Below are 24,382 nucleotides of genomic sequence, written 5' to 3' on the forward strand. Positions count from 1 at the left end.
GAAAGGCTAATTGCTTCTTAATATATGTCGACAGATCCTCTGGTTGTTGGAGTGTACTTTAGGGGGATAATTAAGCTCCAGACTCTTGATTAGATTAAGCTGTTTTGGGTCCCCGGTGCGTGGATTAAGTGCTCATTGCCCGATGTATTTGAGCTGGAAGTATTAGAGGGATCAACCTTGTGGAAAATCAGATCTTTCTTTATGGGAGCCGGTTATGACCCCGTCACGTTCACCCAGCCGGATTACCTCGGGTCCAACTGGCTCTGCAGGTATTCAGCTCCTCTCAGGTTGACACATATGACATATGAGGTGCAGTGTGACCCCGCCGGCCCCCGGCATATAACTCATATACCCCCCCCCCCCCACCTCCCCCCCTCCCAGAGAAAAGAAGGTGTTTGACTTTGGTGGCTGGAGCAGGTTTGTGCTCTCGAGCACCGTTGTTGCTTTTCAGTCGCTCACCAAGGTGTGACAGCGTTTTGATTTATGGGTTATTATTGAAGCAGTGTAGCCTATCGCCAACTCATTATGAGTTTACATTCGCATACATCACCGCGTGCATGTTGCATACAAATCCCCCCCAAAAAACACTCGCAAAGAGAGAAATCTGCAAAGCGATTTGTTAAAGAGGGAAAAAAACATGTGAGAAACTATCAGAGAGGATTGTTTTTGCCCTTTAGCGACTGCGCTGAGATGTCCACGGCAACAACAAAGAAAGAGTAATTTAAATGTCAAGGTCAGCGTTATAAATCACCCGGGGGAACGAGGGCGCCGGCGGCGAGTCCAGGCGGCAAACAAAGTGGCCCCCGCGTGGGCGTCACCTGGCCAAATGAGACGCTGAGTTTGAATATGTGCACGGAGCCGCTAATGGAGCGTGATGCTAATGGTGGAAGACATTAAACCGGCCGCGCCGTGTTTTTTAAAAGCAGCGCTAATCCGTCTCCCTGTCAGCCTGATTGGAGCAGCGGCGGCGGGGCGGGCATCTTTCATTAGGGCGCTCGCAGTCGAGGTTTGGGATTAGCGCCTCGCGCCAGCACTTCGTGCTAGCGCTTCGCGCTAAGGCTTCGCATCACCGCTTTGCACAAACGCCTCACGCTAACACCTTGCTCTAATGTATCGCGTCAACACTTCGTGCTAGCGCCAACGCTTTGCGTTGTGCCTCGCGCTAATGCCTCACGTCAACACTTTAAGCTAATTTCTCATGCTAGTGCCTCGGGCCAACGCATCGCGGCAACGTTTTGCGCTAATGCCTCACACTAGTGCCTCGGGCCAATGCCTCGTGCTAATGCCTCGTGCTAATGCCTTGTGCTAACACATCATGCTAAAGCCTCATGCTACTGCCTTGCGAAAACGCCTATTCTCCATTTATTTTTAGTTTTAGATATTTACTTGATTTTATATTACAATTGTATAATAATAACAAAATAGAATATATTTGGGCGTCGTGAAAGGTGAGGCCGTATAAATACCTCCCCCGGTATTGTGGTTTTCCTCATGTGGCTCTTAGTGAAGAGCATAAAATCTATAGATTACAAACATTAAAAGAGATTATTGATAGTGAAGCGATGGAAGGACGTGGTGAAGGGTGGGGCAGTGATGTGGCGGAGGGTGTGTTATGGGGGTGTTATAGGGGAATCTGAATGTGTTGCTACGTGCGGTGGGATTTAATCAGCGCAGTGTGTTTGTGAGCAGCTCCACTGGCTGTAATCAGTCCAGCGCTCTGATTGAAGGTTAAGTGGAGCCGTGACGTCTCTAATCTGTGACCACCATCAGGCCCCACCCGCCCCCATGCATTCTGTCATGGCAAACGCCGCGCTGCATGTCTCTCTAATGTATTCTGTCACAAGGTGAGCAACGCCCTGCCGCCATCTTCTCCCTGTCAGTCATCCTCTTCCTGTTTCCTCCAGTCACAGGGTTTCCCTACCCGGCCACAGGGGCCACCGTGGCCTATCGGGGCGCCCACCTGCGAGGACGGGGACGGGCCGTCTACAACACGTTCCGTACGGCCCCGCCGCCGCCGCCCATCCCGGCTTACGGAGCGTGAGTATCCATTCACCGGAGCCGTCGACGATTTCGTGTTACATCAAACTGTAACTGAGACAGAACAGACACCTGCAACGGTTAGCGTTGGAGATACGGGGGGGGTTAAAGGTCAAAGGTCAGAAATCCCCCTTCAGTCTGCTGCAATAAAGACTCTGGTCACCTGCAGCTAACTACCGCTACCATTTGCTTTGGCGTCGATTCAGTCAACAACAGAAGAACAGAATTAAATACGTTCGTTACGGTTAGTCGCGGAAGTTTGAGTTGTTCTTCTGTTTCCGTCATTTTAAGTCTTTTTATATATATATATATATATATATATATATAAAACACGTGAAGAGAAGTGAATCGGTGACTCCTGCCACTAACACCACATCAGCATTGACTTTAAATTAGCATTAGCTTGCTAGCATTGTATGCTTGAAATTGTTTTGTCATCAACAGTAGCATTTAGCTAATAGATAACATAAGACAATAAGTTAGTCACAGAAGTTTTCGAGGTTCTTGTCTTTGATATTGACAACGTTGTATAAAAAAGTTTTCCGATATATTTTGGAACGGGCAGAGCGCTGGACATTTCAGTTTTTGAATTTAGTGCTTTATTTCAGGAAAGTAAACGTTGTGGCTAACAACATTAGCTTAACAATAGCATTAGTTTGCCACTAGTCATATAGAGAGTGCTAAGCTAATGCTAATTTAGCATCTGTCTGTACATTGTGTGATGAGTAATCTGTTCCAGTACAGATAGTAACTTTGATTCCAACCCCCCCCCCCCCCCCCCACAGGGTGGTCTACCAGGACGGATTCTACGGTGCAGAGATTTATGTGAGTACATCACTTCTTTCTCTCCTGAAGTAAAGTACTCATTTCATAGTTACTCCCACTGGATTCAATCAGAGCAGAGGTTTGGTTGGGGTATTCCTACCTGCCCTGTGGGGGGCACCGGGCCTCCCAGCCATCAGCCCGGTGGAGATAAGAGGATTATCCGTCCCTGTGGATCAGTGGGTGCAGGCGGGGTCACACCAGGGTTCAAACCGGGGGTCACGCCGAGGGTCGTTCAGAGAAAGGCCTCTTCACCGTGGAGATAATGCAGAAATTACCCCCCTGCCCTGCTCTGACACGACTCCAGACCTTCTATTCTGCCCTGTGAGCAGAGATAGTGAGATGACAGTACCCCCCCCACCCCACCCCCACCCCCACCCCCCCTTGAGGACCCCCGGTGATGAACGACGTACACAGCAGCTCACATGATCGGAGTGTATTTCACCCCCGAGCTGCACTCTGAGTTATGGTGTTTGTCTGGCAGCCACCTCTGGCTGAGTCCTGTCCACCCCCCCCCACCCCCCACCCCCCCCCCCCCCCCCCCCCCACCCCCCACCTCCTCTGACCAGGCCTTCTCAGGTCCCGCCATCACTCAACCCGTCAGTCGCCCCCCCGGTGCTTTATAGCCATTAGTTTTGCCGATGGCCACTGCACTGCTTCAGAGTGTTTGAGTGGGGGGGTACCAAGCCCCCCCTGACCCCCCACGGCCCCCCCAGTGTCCCTCACATTCCACCAGCGGATAGCTGCTCCTCAAATAAAGTCATTTATTACAAACTACTCTGTACTTTCATCAAAAGTAATCCAATGTTTTTAGTTACTCTGCCTGACTTACGACATGAGAACATTACTTTTACCCAAAACCGTTCACTAAAGTAACGCAGTTACTTTTACTCAGTTACTCTGTTTCACAAGTAATTTATGGTATCACTCACAACTTTTCTGTCGAAACAAACACTGTGGCAATTATTTTATTCTATCTGTTCTTTCTCAAATTAGCCATTTCTAATTTAGTTACTCCGAATATTAAGTAATGTATGAAATTATTCATTACTTTCATCAAAGATATTTTTTCTTCCGCTATGCTCAATGGCAATTATATTTTCAGTGTCATTAAGTTACTCTGACTAGTAATCATTACATACATCAAATGTACTTAGAGACCATACCAAACTGTAAAAGCCATGAAGAACATCTGAAGCTGAAAGGACAAAAAGGCGCGAGCTTCCTGAACCAAAACCAGAACGCCATCGGTAAAAGCTCTGACTCAACTCAGTATCAACAAGTATTCTACTGTGGCAATACAGTACTATTGTAAAGGAAAAGTAGTATCTACCTATAGCAGCGGAACGCAGAGTCCTTTAAACCCAGTAAACCTACAGCAGTTACAATAACAAATGGTCCAAAATGACCTGAACCAGTTTGATCAATAAAGACCTGATCAAACTGGAACTTTTTAAACGTTCTTCTTTTCTCATAGTCGACAATTTGACAACGGAACTGATTCTCCTAAACCTGCAGCAGTTCAACGAGAAAAGGGTTGAATCTCGTGATGTTATCTGGAATGAGGAACATCAGGCTGAGCCGAGTCGTTCACACTTGTACTTTTCTCTTGGAGACATGATGGAACCTGGTTTTTTTTAAGAGTTTCGTTCATCAAGAGAAGGATTTTTTTTTTCTTCTGACTTTACACACGATTGCATGTTGGCGTCTCTCATGCAGAAACGTAATGCGATTACAGGTGCAGCCTGTGCAGAGAGGGCGGCGGCCTTCACACACACACACACACACACACACACACATATGTATAAATGTACACGCTACATGCGAAGCTAATACATATGCATGCACGCTTGTGGAAACACATGACTGCAGAACGCGGCGTCTTCGCGACACAATAACAGATGTGCAGCTCGGCGGCGGCGGCGGCTGACAGTGTGGGGAGTGATTTATTGGCCGGTGTTTGTTGGGGCTGTTGCTGTAATCAGCGCGGCCCCCGCGGCACGCCGGGCCCGCGGCACACCGGTCCCGCAGGAAGTCGTCTTCCCGGAGTGCGGAGACGCTGCCGTCCCTCGGGAGCAGCGAGGATGAGGAGGAAGAGGAGGAGGAAGGTGGGATTCAGTCGTCGTCGTGGCCTCTGACCCGATTCCGTGTGCAGCGGCGGCCGGGCCGCCGTCGTCCCCCTCCACTTTAAAAATAAATGAAAACATGCATTATTGAGGCGCCGCTCTCCCGCCGTCCAGACGCAGAGCGGCACACACACACACACACACACACACACACTCCGCCGGCACTAATAGAAAAACAGTCGGAGCACAGCTTCATTTCTCACAGAGAGTCATCGCAGCACTCCAGAAGAACGTCTTTAATTCCTTCCCCGCGACGCGGTCCCGACTCACCCGACATCCGACCGGCTTCATCTGTGAGCCGGGGTGGCGGGGAAGATGGGGTGGGGGGTGGGGGGGCTGTGAGCCGGGGGGATCGAGCAGAGGAGATGAAAAGAACGAGGGAGCTTCAATAATGTAGCAGCGGAGACTGAAAACAAGCTGAATTCAGGCTCACGTGGCCGTTGTTATGTTGCTGATGATCTCAGCCCCCCCCGGTCGTCTTCATCTCCGCCACCCACCTCCCCCTCCGTGTATCAAACAGCACCCTCTGGTGTCACTGGGGGGGCGCTGCAGCTGTGATGACCAGGACGGTGGTGCACTGACATTTAACTAGTCAGACCGTTTCTGGAGTGTGTGAGTGTGTGAGTGCTGTCTCTGCAGGTTGCTCCTATTGGTCGATGACACTGTGCTCTTCTTGCAGGGCGGCTATGCAGCGTACAGATTCGCTCAGCCCACCACCACTGCAGCGTACAGTGACAGGTGAGCATCGTCCTCCTCCTCCTCCTCCTCCTCCTCCTCCTCCTCCTCCTCCTCCTCCTCCTCCTCCTCCTCCTCCTCCTCATTTAACCAACCACCACAGGAATCCTCGCAATGAATCAGTAAAGTGCAGCAGCCGCCATCCTGCTCCGATCCGCCTCAATCTGAATCCATACCTGACTCATCTCCGAGTTTTAACCTCGGGAGTTTTGTCCTGAAGGCTCCAGAAAACATTTCACCCCGAGTTCATCCACATGTCGCTCCTCCTGTCAGTGTTTCTCATTTATTTTACGTTAAAGAGGCTCGCTCACTGAATTATTGACATTTTGTTTATGACAAATAATAGCCGGAATGCTCGACGTAGTCGAGAATTAATGCAACTAACAGTTTTTATTTAAAAAGACATAAAAACAGATTCAAACAGGAAAATTACAAATGTTTTGTGTAAATGTATGTTCATCAATCCAGTGTGATTTTAAGTTCATTTTAAATACCTTGCGTCGAGGAAAGAGGCAGAAGCGAAATGCTAATGCTAAGAGGCTAATGCTAGGCCAAGGATCAAATCTGTCACAGAAGATAGAAATATATAAACAGAAGCAAGAGAAAGAGAGTTTCAGCAGAATAGAATCAGTTTTGACCCAATAAGGAATCATCTGCTAATGCTAACAGAACCAGGCTAATGGAGGCGGGGAAACTTGTAAAGACGTAGTATCGCAATACAAGAAGTAATCCTGGTAAACATGAGTAGAAGAAGATATTTATCATTATCAGCATTATCAGCTGGTTAGCATTAGGGTTCGAAGTTAGGATTAGGGTTGGTAACTTGTCAGATGTCAGAAAAAATCCATCCCATTGAGTCCGACAACAAAAAGATGAATTTATTTGTCCCTTTGTGACACAATTAACTTTGTTCCACCTAAAAGGGCAATAATCCATCATTTTTATTCTAATCTTCTCATCTCACATTTGGATGTTAATGAGCCTCAGTGATACAGGTACAGGCTCCATCTACAGGTACAGGCTCCATCTACAGGTACAGGCCCCGCCTACAGGTACAGGCCCCGCCTACAGGTACAGGCCCCGCCTACAGGTACAGGTTCGAGGTTAATCCACAGCCATCAAACAGTCCTGGACAGGAAACGCATCACGCTGCAGGAGGAGCACATTGACGGGTTTTGGTTGCGTCATTAGTTTTTTTCCTACTAAAAATGCGACGGCGGCGAACAGCGCGGCAGTGACGGGGTGAATGTGTGTGATGAATGGATGGAGCTTCACGACATCGTCTGCAGGTCACTGGGGGTTTCTTCCCGCCACTTGTCTTGTCGACGAGGCAGAAGCAGGTTATTCTCGTTGCGAGCAGACGAAAGTGGTTGCTGAGCTCCGTGGCGGCGGCGTGCTGATGGGGGGGGCGGGGGGGGGGGGAGTCCATCAGTTGTGAGTGATGTCACTCTGGCCCAGGTGGGCCGGGGTCGCGGTGGTGGCGGCGGCGGCGGCGCTGATTCATCGGGGCTCCTTAAAGCCGGCTGTCAGCCGGGACGCCGGCCGGTTTGGGAATCTAATCTGGGAGGGATTGAGCGTGTCACTGGTGATAACGTACGTCCTGCCGCGAGCCCCGAGATCATATCGATAATGTAAGATTTATCAGGCCTCACTGCCGCTCGAATTATGAGCAGCCGAGCTCCAGAGCAGCAGTTGGACAGCAGCTCTTTTTTCTTCTGGCAGTGATTTAATCCTGCTGCTGGAATCTTCTTCTTTCCCCTCAACAGCTTTGTTTTTGCGTTTTCCTTTGAAAAACCGATCAGGCCCATTGGATCAATAAATGTGTGTGTGTGTGTGTGGGGGGGGGGGGGGTCATATCAGGAATCAGACTGAGGCGTTGCAGCGAGCAGTCAGCGAATCAGGAAGAGAGGGTCGGTATCGGAGCAAGTCGGTGTCGGAGCGGGTTGGTATCGGAGAGTCGGTGTGGAGGGGTGATATCGTAGTGGTTGGTCGATCATCAGAGCAACCCCATATCAGAGCAACCCCATAATTCAGAGCAACCCGATGTCAGCGAGCAACCAATATCAGAGCAAACCGATGTCGGAGCAACCCCGATGTCGGAGCAACCCGATGTCGGAGCAACCCGATGTCGGAGCAACCCGATATCAGAGCAACCCGATATCAGAGCAACCCGATATCAGAGCAACCCGATATCAGAGCAACCCGATATCAGAGCAACCCGATGTCGGAGCAACCCAATGTCGGAGCAACTCGATATCGAAGTGGGTTGATATCGGAGCAAGTCGGTGTCGGAGCGGGTTGATGTCGGAGCAGGCCGATATCAGAGCGACTAGATATCGGAGCAACCCGAGTTCGGGCCGGACCCAGGGACAGTCGTGGTGAAGAGTTATTAGCCTTGGAGGTCCGGAGGGCTCGGTGCACGCTGCAGATAAAAAGAGAAAGGAGACTTTCCCCGGAACATCTCACGGCACCATCCTCGTCCCCTGGGAAACCCCCGGAGCCCCCCAGAGCCCCCCAGAGCCTCGGCCCTGATCTCACGTCCTGCTCGCTGACCTTGGAGCTGCTGGACTTAAAAGGGTGGAGAGTATTTAGATCTTATGTAACTCAATGAAGCTCAGACCAAAGACACCAGAGCTGAAGGTCTAGTTTCCTTTAGCAGAATTTCTCTCTCTCTCCCTCTCTCTCTCTCTCTCTCTCTCTCTCTCTCTCTCTCTCTCTCTCTCTCTCTCTCTCTCTCTCTTTTATTCCTGGTTGATTTGCTGCCCTCGGTCCTTGGCTGGTTGTACCTTATCTGCTCCGTGCAGGCCCTCATTTGCAAGTGAGCGTTGAGGGGGCAGGGAGGAGAGAGAGAAGGGGGGAAGTAAATAGAGGAATATGTGAAGTCGGATAAATAAAGAAATAAATAAACAAGCAGACACATCTTGTCCTGTCTCAGAGGGAAATTGGAAGGATTAGTTCCAAACCAGCAACAATGAAAAGACGGGGCGTGAGCCCAGTGTGCAGGCTGGCTAAACACGACGGCGGGGTGGGAGACCCGGGCCCAGAGGGGGGGGGGGGCTTCCTCCTCCTCCTCCTCCTCCTCCTCCTCCTCGCTGTGTCTCTCGCTGCTGCTCATTAGTGTTTCCATCCAGCAAATCAGGACGACAATAAAGACACAAGTTTCATTCTCCAACCTTTGAACTGACGGTATACGAGCACGGGGGCCCCCCCCTGGAGGGTGTGTGTGTGTGTGTGTGTGTGTGTGTGTGTGTGTGTGTGTGTGTGTGTGTTTTCGGGGGGGAGGGGGTTAATTGATTGTGTCAGAGACTTGAAAGGGTTTACTGGAGGGGGTTGAGGTATTAAACAATCACAACTGTACAGCTCTCCTCATCAATGACAGATCAATGACCCCAATGCCCCCCCCCCCCCCTCCCCCCAGCTATGGCAGAGTCTATGCAACAGCAGACCCCTACCACCACACGATCGGCCCCGCCGCCACGTACAGTGTGGGGACCATGGTGAGTGTGACCGCCGGCGCCGCCTGTCCTCCTGTCTTCACTTCATGTTTCACACACACACACACACACACACACACACACACACACACACACACACACACACACACACACACACACACACACACACACACACACACACACACACACACACACACATACACGCTGTAAGGAGTATAACCCAGACACCATTTCTGGTGCCTGGTTTCTACTTCTTCTTGCTTTTCGAGAGTTTTTCTTTTCTTTTTCTTTTCTTTTTTTTTTTTTGCTCATGCTGCCTGGCGCCCCCCGGTGGAGCCGAGCGGTACTTTAATAAAAAAAAACCCTGCATGTGGAAATTGCCCCGGACAGCTCCGCCATACTCGCTCCTGCTCATGCATCATTGATTTGACACGCTGAGATGAGAATGAGTGATCGCCGCCGCGTCTCCACTTCCACCATCACACAGCCGCAGAACGACGACATGCTCGCGCTTCCTCTCATCCTCCATCCCTCCGCTCGCCACGCAGCCAGGCGCATCATCCCTCCTTTATTTCTTTATGTTTTTACCTCATTCAGCCGGCCGTGACGGGACGACGTCCAGTCGTTAATGTCTGTTTTTAGCTAGCGTTTGCAGCTACTGTAACATCAAAGATGAACAAACCATCAGAAATAAAGGGAAATAACTTTTTTTTGGTTTTTTGGGGGGGAAACAAAGACTTTCCTTTCCTTTTTCTTTTTTTCTTTGTTGTTTTGGTTTCATGATGATGATGAAGAAGATGATGATGAGGGGACGGGACCAGGCTGACAGACTAAAAATACATAAAAAAGGCAGAGAGCTGAGGATCAGACGCATGCAGCAGTGTGCCGTGGGACAGAAACAGAGCGCCAGCGAGCCTCCGCCTGAGAAACCACTCAGACTTATCACTCCGGCATGCCTGCGATTTTTCAACCACATTAAAGAGAAGAAGCGTACGGTTCCCCGGTGCAGCTGCTAGCTAAAAGCTTTCATTAATTAAGACATTTCTCTTCCCTCTCTTCATTTACTTAATTAAAACATGTGCTTGAATGTATTTTTTTATTTTTTTTTATTATTATTATTATTATTCTTTCTTCTTTTTCCTCCAAATTTCCTTCCTTCGTCCACTCAAATGAAACTAGACCACGGGACCCCCCCAACCCCCCATGACCCCCCCCTGTAAAGAATCTAATGCTGTGTGTTGGGAGCTCAGGGAGCGAACAGGCTGTGTGTGTGTGTGTGTGTGTGTGTGTGTGTGTGTGTGTGTGTGTGTGTGTGTGTGTGTGTGTGTGTGTGTGTGTGTGTGTGTGTGTGTGTGTGTGTGTGTGTGCGCTCATTAAACAGGGCAGCTTGGTTCCTTAATTCTTGAATCGTATTTGATGAACGTCTCTGCAGCAGCGACGACTCGTTTAGAAGCTAAACAATAATTAGTTCCTCCGAGGTCGGACGATTCTCTTCACTCGTTTCAAGCTCGCAGAAGCGACTGGATGAAAGTTTTTGTACGAGAGAGGAAGAGGAAGAGGAAGAGAGAAACACTGGAGCTCCTCGAAATTACAAGAAATTAGCCTTTGAACACTTTTAGTCGCATTTGGAGTCGATCTAAATTTTCTAAATGCAGCGTGAGATGACTGGTGTGTGTGTGTGTGTGTGTGTGTGTGTGTGTGTGTGAGAACAGGAGCCGTGATTAACACCTTGGTTTTATTTATTTTTAATGTTTTCTGAACATAATTTAAAAAAAAAGAAAAAAAAAAAACTCTTTTCTTTCAACGACTCGGCTCCTGATCCTGTCACCCAGTAAACCCCCGATTCCCAACACACACCTCGTGTAATCAACCGGCCAAACGTCACAAACATGATCTGAACCATCAGAACTGATCAATACGGTTGAAAAGGAAGGAAATTTGTGGAGAAAGAGAAAGCGACTAAAGCTTGTCTCCTGAATACTGATTGGTACTTTTTCATCTTTGATGTTGCAGGCTAGCCTATACAGAGGAGGGTACAGTCGCTTCACGCCCTACTAAAAGAAAGAGAGAAAGAAAGAGAGAGAGAGAGAAAGAGAGAGAAAGAAAACAGAGACGTTACCCAACAAACAGACAAACAAAAACTAATCTTAAAAAGAGCGAGCAGCCGGGCCTCGGTGGAGAGCTAAATCAAACTAAAAGCTTCCAGGGTCCTCACGCTGACCCCTGACCCCCGACCCCCGACCCCCCCCCCCCCCACCCCCCCACCCCCGCCCAGCAGACATTTCTACAACAACCTGTGTGATGTCATCATTGGTCCGCTCTCCCTCCATCCCTGTGCTTTAGTTTCTTTATGCACATGAGCATCATCTGGACTGCTGAACGCGGTGCTGCGTCACCGTGGCGACGGGCCTCCTGCAGCACGCATGGTGCATGCTAGAGGTGTGTGCGTGTGTGTGTGCGTGCGCAGCCGCCGTCTGACCAGGGACACGCCGGGGCAGCTCCAGCAGGTCGACGGAATCAAACATGTGACTGCGGGCAGGTCCACTGCAGCTCCACACACACACACACACACACACACACACACACACACACACACACACACACACACACACACACACACAGTGGAGTGAGGTGGAACGCAGTGACATCACGTTAACCTTCCATGTTGGAGCGGAGTGGCGCCTCGGTGATTCTCCGCTCAGACGCGTCGCTGCTTCGACTGCTTTTCCTTCCTTCTTCAGGCCCGGAGTGTCTCCGGCCCTGGTGACGGAGCCTCCTGAGCGCCGTGACAAATGTCCGATGACAATGTACGATGTGCTATGGCAGCATGCAGCGTGTAACAGGGGAGGCCAGGACGGTCCGGTTCTCCGGGTTCTGCCGCTGTGTTCTGGGAGGAAATGTTGGGTTTGTCTGGCAGCAGTGAAGAGCAGGAGATGAGCTCTGGCTCGCCGCCGGTTCACCGGCCGTCTCATGCTCAGTGGTATTTCTAATACATCATAGCGCCGACTCCAAAGTGAAGACAAAGCAAATGAAGCGAAGACGTGAAGCTGAAGGCTTCCTCGCCTCTGCTCGCTCACCACCATCATGGCAGCGCTCTCATTCCGTACGATCAGGAAGCAGAAGCTCTCATGACGACGGACAAACTAAACCCTAAACGTATAACGTCCTCAAGTCATCAGGAAACTGTGAAGGTCTGTGATGCAGAAAAAACCTTTTCTGCTCCCACACTTGATCATATTGAACAAAAGCTGATGTCCACTCAGCTTGATAGTGTGCTAATGCTAACCCCTCGTGTGTGGGAGGATACTGAAGACGAGCACAGAGTGAACTCTCGTAGATCCAATTAAAACATTCGCTCATTTTTGCATTTTTGCGTTCCACTGAAAAACCTTGTTTTCCTCCCAAAACCGCCGCAGCTGAACCTGCAGGAGTCCTCACTAACTCTGTAAACCAACACACACACACACACACACACACACACACACACACACACACACACACACACACACACACACACACACACACACACCTTCTGCAGTTTCTTGTTTTAAAGCTCTGCACGAGATGTTTTACCTCAGGATGAACTGATTCACAAACCGCTGATACTTCTGACAAGATGAAACAGGACACTACGGGATGTTACAGGACAGAACAGGATGTTACAGGACGTTACAGGACAGAACAGGATGTCATCGGACAGAACAGGACGGGACACTACGAGACGTCACAGGACATTACATGACAGAACAGGACATTACAGGACAATAAAGGACACTACAGGACAGAACAGTACAATACAGGACAATACATGACAGAACAGGACGTTACGGGACAGAACAAGACACTACAGGACGGAACAGGACGTTACAGGACAGGGCAGGCCGCTACAGGACAGAACAGGACGCTACAGGACAGAGCAGGACGCTACAGGACAGAGCAAGACGCTACAGGACACTACGGGATGTTACAGGACATTAGAGGACAGAACAGGATGTTACAGGACAGAACAGGACAGGACACTACGAGACGTCACAGGACATTACATGACAGAACAGGACAATACAGGACAGAACAGGACGTTACAGGACATTACAGGACAATACATGACAGAACAGGACGTTACGGGACAGAACAAGACACTACAGGACAGAACAGGACGTTACAGGACAGGGCAGGACGCTACAGGACACTACAGGACAGAGCAGGACACTACAGAACAGAGCAGGACGCTACAGGACAGAGCAGGACGCTACAGGACAGGGCAGGACGCTACAGGACAGAGCAGGACGCTACAGGAAACTACAGGACAGAGCAGGACGCTACAGGACAGAACAGGACAGAACAAGTTAATCTCCACCACAACCAGCAACTTTTCTCATCTTTTCAACTCTTTATCAGTTTTGATTTTCTCTCAAACAAAAAGGATTTTAAAACAGACTGAACTGTTTTCCTTTATCTGTATGTAGACATAAACTGTAGAACACACACACACACACACACACACACACACACACACACACACACACACACACACACACACACACACACCAGAGAATTGTTTAGTTTTTTCCTGAACTTTCTGAGATGTAACATATTTCTATATAGCAGAAGTTATCATAAACAGCTCGTTATGTTTAGTTGAGATGTTCCAATATATTGTGTATATTTCTGAAAAAAGAGCTGATGAAAACTTTATGTGGGTAAACAAACATTGTTCTTCCTTTTCTATGCTTGTATGTGATGCTACTCACTGTTTGGGGTTTTATATGATTATAAAAGGAGGAGCGGCTTTTGTAGGAGTTTCAAACTCTGCAGCAGAGAACAAATGTTAGTGAGAACAAATGTGAGCGGTTTTATTCTTTATGTTCTGATTCTGAATGTGTGAATATGTGCTATTTAAACTCTTATATGCATCTGAATGTCTGTGTGTGTGTGTGTGTGTGTGTGTGTGTGTGTGTGTGTGTGTGTGTGTGTGTGTGTGTGTGTGTGTGTGTGTGTGTGTGTGTGTGTGTGTGTGTGTGTGTGTGTGTGTGTGTGTGTGTGTGTGTGTGGCGGCTTGGGGGGGTGAATGCATAAAAATTACATTTATTTTTAAAAAGTGTGGGACTGTGGTCACGTGACTTCACTCAGAGTCACTGTGATGAAGCACAACTCCTGTGACATCACAGTATGACAACACAGCAATGGCCCTCTGACATTACAGTATGACATCACTAAACCTCTGACATCACTGTACGACATCCGTGTTCACGGATGTCATACTCTGACATCACATTATGACATCACAATAATGCACCTCTGACGTCACAACAATAATTCTCTGACATTACAACAATGAGTCATAATATGACATCATCAGGGAACCTCTGACATCACAACGATGAACCTCTGACATCACAACGATGAACCTCTGTCATCACAGTATGACATCAGTGAACCTCTGACGTCACAGTATGACATCAACAGTGAACATCAGACATCATCAGTGAACGTCTGACATCACAGGATTGCATCATGAACCTCTGACGTAACAACGATGAACCTCTGACATCACAACGATGAACCTCAAGCATCACAATATGACATCATCGAACATCTGACATCACAGTATGACATCATCAGTGAACCTCTGACATCACAACGATGAACCTCTGACATCACAATATGACATCAGTGAACCTCTGACATCACAGCATGACATCATCTGTGAACCTCTGACATCACAGCATGACATCATCTGTGAACCTCTGACATCACAATATGACATCATCGATGAACCTCTGACATCAGAGTATTGGAGAAAAAGCAGCAGGACTCCACATGTTAATGCTAATGCTAATACACTAGAAATAAGGGAAGCTTTTCTGGATCTGATGTGCAACCAAGGATAATATATAATAACAACAACAACAATGAAATAAGTTTTGAAAAAAATGTACTCAAATTGGCATTTAAAAACTGTAATTGAAGCTTTGATTGATTGATTGATTGATTGATTGATTGATTGAGTTTCTAGTGAGAAGACTTATTTAATGATTCCGTTCAAAATGTTGAAAGTTGCAAAAACGAAATGTGTGTTCAGGTTTAGTGACCCCTACTGGCAAAGACTGCACATGTGAGTTAGCGTGTTTAACTAGTAGGTTGATGGTGGATCTGCCAACATGTCGGATCCACTTCCAGTTCCAAAGACGAGATGAAGCTCATGTCTCAAAAAGCAAGAGGCCACAACCATTTGAACTCAGATGCTTCAGTCGTTGGTGTGACAATGTGAGTGTGGATCAGCCTGCTCATGGTCGACCCACTCGGCTACTTTCATCACTTACATATAATAGAAGCCATGAAAATAGCTGCACAGATCACGTTTTCAAAGGTTTGGTTTTTAAGGTTAAAGTTATTCCCTTTTAAAGAGCCCAATGAAGCAGAAAATAAGAGGCCATACAGGTTCCACGAACGAGGTCAAATGGTTTGCTCAGATATCTAAAATTGATTAAATGATCCAATTGAGGATTACAACTTCCTTTTACACTGCATTTCTTTTCTTTTCACTTTACGGGTGAAATTTGGGTTCAAACTGAGCAAAGTGTAGCATTAGCTTTAGCATGTGGCAGACGACTGGAGAATTGATGGTTTTGCTTCCTGACGTTTTTTTCACCGACTCTGAGTGTCTTCATGTGGAAACTGTTCCTACAGTCTGTCGGCTCGTCTGCAGTTTACAGAGAACAAGCTGTTAACGGTGTATTAACGGTGTATTAATGGCGTTAACAGCGTTAAGGGTGTTAACGGCATTAACGGCGTCAGCTTATCAAGGCTTCAACATGTCACAAGTTAACGTTATCGTGGAGGTCTGCGCCGTTTTCTTTTCTTCAAAGTGAGTGAAACGTTATTAAATGTGACTTTGTTTGGTTCCTCGACCAGCTGATATGCAAGCAGACCTCCACTGGGTCCACTGGATCCACTGGGTCCACTGGATCCACTGGGTCCACTGGGTTGAGTCGGTCCAGTGGATCCACGTTGATTTCTAATAGTCCTGTACATCAGTGAAATGAAAAGAATAAAATATGAGTTGTTTCTTTACAGTCCTCATGAGCCCTGATAAGCTGGCAGGTGATTTTATCAATCCACCCCAAAAAAAAGCAACTTCTGTACAAAAGAACAAACAAGCAAAGAAAGTTCCAGTTGGTGTAAAAACATTTAAATGTATATAATCTATAGACACAGTATCCGATGCCTCTGTTTTCTATGTGTTCCTATATGAAGTGCTGTGTTTTCAAGATGTTCTGTGTCATTTCTAGAACCAGAAAATATCGTCTGGAAGCTGTAAACTTCTTTCTTTGGCCTTCAATTCTCCGCCAATCGTATTTATTCTCTTTCCTTTCATCACTCGTTCTTTTCCTGTCAACATGTGACTGATCAATAACCTGATTGTTTTCTGAGTGTCTGAATAAAGTTATGAGAACTGAATGTTGATGATGATGAAGACGATGAGGATGATGGTGATGAGGATGATGGTGATGAGGATGATGAATCAGAAGTTTTAAGCATCCGGTCCAGCTGGTCTGGTGCAGGTCCAGCTGGTCTTGTCCAGTTCCAGCTGATCCGGTCTGGCTGATCTGGTCCGGCCGAGCCGGTCCAGGTCCAGCTGGTCCGGTCCAGGTCTGGCTGATCTGGTCCAGCTGGTCCGGTCCAGGTCCGGCTGATCCGGTCCGGCTGATCCGGTCCGGGTCCAGCTGACAGTGTTTGTGCTGCTCAGCTGCTCCTCTAAAGTTGGTCGGGCCTCTGAAGCGTCTTCCTAAACTCTGCAGTGCGTCTCTGCAGAACCTCCGTCCGTGGGTGATTAATATATCGGCATGCAGCTTCCTGTCAGTGAGGAATAGAATCCCTCCCTACGGCGAGCGAGTCCCCAGCGAGCTGAACCAAGCTATAGAACGATAGAGAAGGAGGAGGAGGCACTGATGGAGCACGCCACTGGTTTGACTGTTTGTCTCTGAGGGGTGGAGGAGGTGGGGATGGGGTGAGGGGGGCAGTGGGGGGGGGGCACTACAAAGCCCGTTTGGAAATTAAAGCCTCGTCTTCTCTCATTTATTTATTATTTTCATCAGAAGCTTCTCGGAGCCGCCGGAGGTCGCTCTGAATTAGCCAGCATCTGTCATGACGAGGGTCCTGGGACAACCCCCCCCCCCCCCCCTCCCCCCGGTCCTCCTCCACCTCCTCCATCCCGCCCCGTCACTCTGACACTCCTCACTCCTCTACTGCAGCGATTACAGCTCGCTCTGATCTCTGCTCTACGGAGAGCAGTCGCACTAGTCCTCCCCCCCACCCCCCCCCAAACCCCCCCCCCCCCCCCCCCCTCCGCTTCTTTCATGCCACATTACATGAGGATGAAAACCGGAGGAAGCCGTTGTCTCTCCGCTCCAAACTTTGCGAGTCGTTGTGACTCCGCGTTAACCTGAACGTGGTGAACTTTTCCTGCTTGTGTGAGAGAGAATAAACACTTCAGAGGAAGATCCTCTTGTTGATCCCGGACGTTTTCTATAACGTATAACGTTGACTTTTAGAAAAAAGCTCACTGACAAAGAAGGAAACTTTTCTGTGTGTGTTTGATCAGGTTTCTACATGTGTGCTGAAACATGTGTATGTTGAGTTTCTGCACCAACACCATGACTTGTAAAAAAAAAAAAATGTTATCCTCCGCCTCGACTGACAGGCTCAGGTTTGTCTTGAAGGCTAGACTGAGCCTGCCAGTCGACGCTGAGGGCAAAGAAATACGGTGGAGATTATTGTGGTTATTTTGTCATTTTGCAATTTGTATTTTTCAAATCTGTACCTTCACTCTCAAATAGTTTCCACAATGTAATCTACTCTGTTACTTTCAAAGTTATAATTTTTTGGGGGGGATTTTTTATTTTTTTTTTTTCACATTCAAGTATTGACATTCTATATCATGTAATCTACTTTACTTTCATTTAAAGCAGAGGTGAACCTAAGTAATTAAAAGCACTCAGATGTCTATATGTCAGTACTAGCTATAGGTACTTTTTTTTTAACAGATATACTTAACATAAGTACAATTGTTTTGTTTTTCTTCTGTGGAACTTCTGAAGGTTACTTAACAGGGGTCGAAGCCACAAGTTACAATTACTCACACTGTTGTAATTTAGTGGTAGTTTTAGATACTTCAACTCAAGAATATAATTGTCCTCATTAGATCCTTGCTGATTAATTTTCATTCTTTTATAATCTGAGGTCACCATTGAGTACGCTCACTGATTTTTTAACCCATGAACAAAATGTACAGAAACATGAAGGGTCTCTGTGCACACACACACACACACACACACACACACACACACACACACACACACACACACACACACACGCCGTGCTGGTTACTCACTGTCTCCCTGCTTCTCTCCCTGTTTCCAGTAAATACTCACTGAGGAGCTGTACTCAGTATTGATGGACATCACAGATGAAAACAAGGAACGGAGGAGAACTAGCTTTAAGAAAATATCACAAGAAGAAGGAGGCGAGGAGGAGTCCCTCTACTGAGGCTGGCGAGGGATGACGGGAGGCGTGCAAAGCGACGCGGCGGCGGCGGCGTCAAACCAGCCACAAACTTGACAGACAGCGAGCCAGTTTCCACCAGGGACCACCGGAAAAAAAAAAAAAAGACAGAGAGAAAGAAAAGTGTCCCGTTATTATAAAACATTTTATTTTTCTATACTTTTGTGATTTACAATGGTAAAAAAAAAAAAGTGTGTATAAAGCAGTATATATGTACAAATCTGTTTTTATGTTTTTTGGTAAGGGAGATGAACAGTTGGCCCTTGATGCTGATTCTGTGGTATGTAGGAAGGAGGAGGAGAAGCCCCGCCCCCTCCTCTCTCTATGGCACACTGCTCTGTCGCCGAGGAACAAAAAAAGATTTAAAAAAAGAAGAGAAAAGAAACATAAAAAGCAGAGAGAGGTGGCAGGGAGCACTCGGCATCCCGGCAGAAGCACTTTCTACGCTGTACTTCCGGCGGGCGGAGTCAAAGCTCAGCTTCCTGCTCCACGGCTCCGCCCACTTCCTTCTTTTTATCTCCGGCCGGTGACGACGCCCCCTTCCCTCGTCGGCGGCGTCACCGGCCCACCGACCCCACCCACCCCACCCTCCCCCACCTCCGCCTACTGTTTAAGCAGCATCCCCCTGTGGATACTGTTGTGATGTCACTTCCTCTAACGGCGGCACCATTGGGCATCCCTCCTCTTCTTCCTCCTCTTCCTCCTCCCCTCCGATTGGGCAGCATCTCCGGTTTACAGCGTTGGGTGGAGGAAGAAGATGGGAGGCGTCCGAGGGGGACCCCCCCCCACCCCCACCCAGGCCTCACCTGAGCCTCACCCGTCTGCCCCCCCCTTCCCCCCTAGCAGAGGTCTCACCGAGGACTACATAAGAGAAAAAACATGGCCGCCAAGGCCGCCGACTTTTTACTCACCTGCCAGACTCGGAGCCTTTTGTGTCGCTCGGCACCGACGGACAAAACTCTGCGAGACCGACCGCGGTGCTTCAAAAAAAAAAAAAGGAAAAAAATGAAAAGGTGCGTACGACTTTATCGAGGATGCACGTTTCCCACCTGACGAGAATAACTCATCAACGTCCATGTAACAAATTGAATTATAATCGAATAATCCCATCGTACTACATCAGCAGGTGCATAACCAAAACAACACAAGCCTGAGGCGTATAGACTGTCGCTAGATAAAACATTATAGAACTACAGTAGTGCCCATCCAACGGTATCAAGGAACGAGGGCTCCGATATTTTCATTTTCCTTTTTATGTCGATGTATTCTGAGAATATTTGTGTGTTTACTTTTTCTTATTTTTTTTTCGCAGCACTGAAAACTTTCAAACAGGAAAAAAAAAGGTAATTTGGTGAAACCTTAATTCTTTCTATCAGGAGAGTCACTGTAAACGTGTTTAATCAAGAATGTTGGTTCAGTTTTTGAATGTACTTTAATGTCTAGGGTGTCCGATAAGTATGTATTCTTTTTTCTGTATATAAATATATATACATATCTATTATATGGGCTGTGGTGATGTCAGGGAATAGAGGGGGTGGGCAGGAAAAAGCCTCTGGCCCCCCGAACATAGATATCAAACCCCGCCCCCACCTCTTGCCCCACCCCCCCACTCCCCCACCGCCTCCTGCTCCTACCGTCACCTCTTTAAATATGTCCCTGATATTTACTGTAACATGTGATCATGTGTTGTATGACTGAAGGAGCGATGGAACTGACCCCGCCCTTCCTGACTGAAGCCCCGCCCTCTGCCTGCCCCGCCCTCCCCCCCGATTCAGTGCAAAAATATCCAATCCAACGTCTCCCGGATGGCTCGCCAATTAGTGTGCAGCATTTTTGAAGGTGTCAGAAAAAAAACTTAAGGAATATTGATTTTTCTTTTACTTCAAACCAAAGTATGATTTAAACACGCACACACACACACACACACACACACACACACACACACACACACACACACACACACACACACACAGTTTTGTCCCAATTCAGTGGAAAAACTTCCCGTCCAACGTCTCCCAGACGGCTCGCCAATTATTACGGGGGGTTTGTGGGCGTCAGATGAAAAAATTGATTGATTTTTCTTTTTTTACTCAAACCAAAGTATTATTTTGACTCACACACACACACACACACACACACACACACACACACACACACACACACACACACTCACACACACACACACACGGTCTCAGTGCTCTTTGATCAGGAGACAGCGGGACTCAGCGATGGCGGCGGAGCCCCGGATGTTCTATTGACGTGACCCAGATTTCGGTCTGTTCATCAGGAAGAGCCGCTCGCTCTCCTCGCTCATGCAAACGGAGCTGAAGCGCCCGGTTCCCTGCGAGCAGCCTCGGTTCACTTCCCGACCCGGGTGGACGGCCGTTTTTTTATCGCATATTGGAAATAAACCTGCTGGCCCCTCAAGACAGAAGAGAGTTTCTCTGGGGGCGAGCAGGTTTCGGGTGAAGCACAACTTAGAGAGTTCAGGGTTCACTACTCCGGCGGTAGTGGTTCGGTGTGAGTTATTCCAAGAGGGTACGACTAGCTGTAAGCTCCGGACTTCCTGTACAAACACTACAGTGTGTACCGTCAATATCCTGTACAGTAAACCTCACCTCACTCTTCTTGATTAACTTCATCTTATTTCAGGTTAAAAAGAAACAAAAAAAAAGAAGATCTACTTGTTCTGAATCAGGGCTCCTACCCACACGACCTCCGTCCATCTGTACACAGCTTCTCATATATTACAGAGTATCTATATCATGGCAACTAACTGTTGTGATGTCTAACTGGGGTAAAGTCGCTCATTTTTGTTCTCTCACGCGGGCTTTGCATCCTCATTCTGTGGGTTTGTTAGCGAGAGTCACACGGTTCCTCTGGCCTACTTCCAGAGTGGCGGTGGCTCACAAACGGCTCGGGAGCAGGCTGGAGGTTCTCATTTTGCGGGAAGTTTTCTCGATTTCACAAAGAGCCTCGTTTTTCCTTTGTGTTTCAGTTCTTGACGATGGGTTTTGTCCGGTGAATTATCTATGCATTTTGAGACAAAAAAAACAAACAAACACTTGATGTCATGTGTGATAGGCACATTTTTGTGTAGAAAGCACTGTTAACTAGTTAGCCACTAGCTACGCTAAAGCTGGTAATACTATTATAGATTTTGATTTTGTCATTTGTCTCAAAGACAAAAAACCAACAACGTGTGACGCTGACGTCCCTCAGAAGACACAACGGCCGTTACACACCCGGAGGGTCACGAATGCTAACTATGCGACTACGACTAGCATTCAAAAAATGAATTTGCAACAAATACGTTCAGTATTTTAAAAATATAATGACTTGCTGGTGTGTAATGGCCTCAAAAGTTTACATAGAACTATTTTCTGCGGCGTATTAATCCACACTTGTTGCTCTCTTTTTTGTGACAGAAAAAAACTTGGAGACGCGTTGATGGTAGATAAACAACTTTAATAGTTTTTAGACGACAAAGGAGCCCGATGGCTCCATTAAATATTCTATTTTTATTGTGTTTGCAGTCAAAAGTCGTTACGTAGCATTTCTGTGGGACAGTCCTGCACGGCTAACACTGTTTTAGTTCGTACAAACTGAAACTTTTTAAACTGGAAGTTTACAAGTCGCAACTGTGAGCAAGATTTGCAGTGTAGTTCTCAAGATTAGGTATAAATCTGTTTTATTAGTCGTACCTGTAGTGGCAGTGGTAGGAATAGCAGTAACGGACTGTGTATAGTGTTGACATTTGGAGTCTTGTTCTGAGAAGTTTGCGTGAACATTTATTAACGATGCTAAACGTGTAAGACTCGACACATTATCCTAAATATATGGCTTCCTTTGAAGTTTTCAATGTGTTTACAGCTTTACTACAGTGTGCAGGTGTTTTGTTAGAAACTCAAAAAATACCAAAAAAAAAAAAGAAATAGAAAATAAACCTAGCCCTATGAAGCTAAAGCTACAGTATTTAGCATTTTAGCTACTAGTTTTGGATTTTTTCTTGTAATCCTGAGGCAGAAGGCCTTAAAAAAAATGCAAAAATATACAAATAACATAATGTTAGTACATATTTCCTCAAACGTTCATCACACATCGTATTTATTTTTATTTAAATAAATATTGACTGTCAAACTGCACGTGCTCCAAGCTAACGCTGCGCAAAAAGGTTTTGCTAACATTTGTACAATCTGTAATTAACAGACCTCAATGTCGTTAAAAACCTGTTGAGTTTTGCCAAAATTTTGCAAAAATTATGAGAGATAGCCAAACTCCTGTGGAACGCGTTAGCATTGCCGTAGAAACGACGTGAATGCTACGTTAGCCTTGCCGCAGAATCGGCGTTAGTGACGCCGTAGAAACGACATGAATGCTACATTAGCGACGCTGAAGAAATGACGTGAACGACAGCGAGTTTCGAGGCTGCACCAGACAGCAATTAGCTTTAGCAAGTTCACATTAAAAAAAAGAAAAAAGAAAAAAAAAAAAAAAAAAAAGAAAAGGTGACTTTAAGTGACTTAGCTTATGCAATATACACGCTGGAAACATTACGTAAACGTTTCTCAACCGTCAAACTTTCACTCTCGTCTGACATTTTTAGAGTTTCTTTTCATTTTTTTTACAGACTTTCAAAGTTTTTTGGGCACATATAGAAAACATTTTGTCATGTTTAGGTGTGTAAGTTGTGATATTTGGTTTCTTCCTGTTTAGTTCATTAGCCGCGTTACTTTCTGAGTTATTTGTGGTTTGGAAGGTTTGGTTTCTTCTCTGTACATGTTTGGTTTTCGTTGGTTCTCATTCAGCCTCACATTTTATAATCACACAGGTTTCCTGCCGCAAAGTGATTTTGACGACAAAAAAGGTTGTTTTATTCTTTTGGTAGCGGTTAGCATGCTAAGCCTCCTGGGAGGTGAAGTTGAAAAACGTATATTTAATTGCCTTAAAATTTTCTGTGCATTCATCTTACATTGTGATCTATTGTAATTATGAGAAATGCTGAATCTATTTTAAATGATCTAATGACTTAGTTAGATGTTAGTATTGATTGTAGCACCAGTGGCCCGGTACAGATTAAGAAGAGTTTATTTTTTCAGTTTAAGCTGCGGTTATTGTCGCTGCTCACTGAGTTTCAATGCCGACGAGTTCTGCCTTTAAAGGTACAGTGTGTCATTTTTTTTTTTTTCTTTTTTTTTCAAAACAACCAAAAACAAAAAACAAAAAAAAATCAGTATGTTGCAGAGGAATTTACTGGCGTTAAAAAACTAACCAGCTCGCGGCATGCATTGTCTATGTCACCTCCTACCACCAGATGGTGCAGTGAGTCAGTAACTGCTGGACTATGGCCCCGTTACCACGGCAACATTTCTAGATGAAAACATTGTTTTTGCAGTTACTTTCAGAGAAGTTTTGCATTTACACTGCAAAACTTTGGAAACGACTTCTGTTCACACGACGACGGCAGAAGCACTGAAAACTATGTCGTTAGCATGCTAGCACGGACAACAATCAGCTCTAAACGTTAGCATTGTTCGTACACCGACATTCTGACAGACCACCAAATTGGATTGTTATTACGGTGACTGTCAAAATAAAAATATACCAAATTAGATTGTTGTTACGGTGACTGTCAAAATTAAA

The 24,382-nt window shown here is 46.8% G+C and overlaps 1 protein-coding gene across 1 annotated transcript in view; it reads left to right on the forward strand.

Moving 5' to 3' along the window:
* LOC308125180 (RNA binding protein fox-1 homolog 3-like) overlaps positions 1–19,723 on the forward strand; it is a 237,529-nt gene extending 217,806 nt beyond the window's left edge. Inside the window, 5 exon segments of the mRNA XM_080488720.1 lie at positions 1,905–2,037; positions 2,823–2,862; positions 5,665–5,723; positions 9,139–9,217; positions 18,599–19,723. Coding sequence (XP_080344846.1) covers positions 1,905–2,037; positions 2,823–2,862; positions 5,665–5,723; positions 9,139–9,217; positions 18,599–18,601 — 314 coding nt within the window. The 3' untranslated portion in view covers positions 18,602–19,723.
* The last annotated feature ends 4,659 nt before the right edge of the window (positions 19,724–24,382 follow it).

Source organism: Lipophrys pholis (assembly GCF_963383615.2).
Source record: "Lipophrys pholis genome assembly, chromosome: 19".
Lineage (NCBI taxonomy): Eukaryota > Metazoa > Chordata > Actinopteri > Blenniiformes > Blenniidae > Lipophrys > Lipophrys pholis.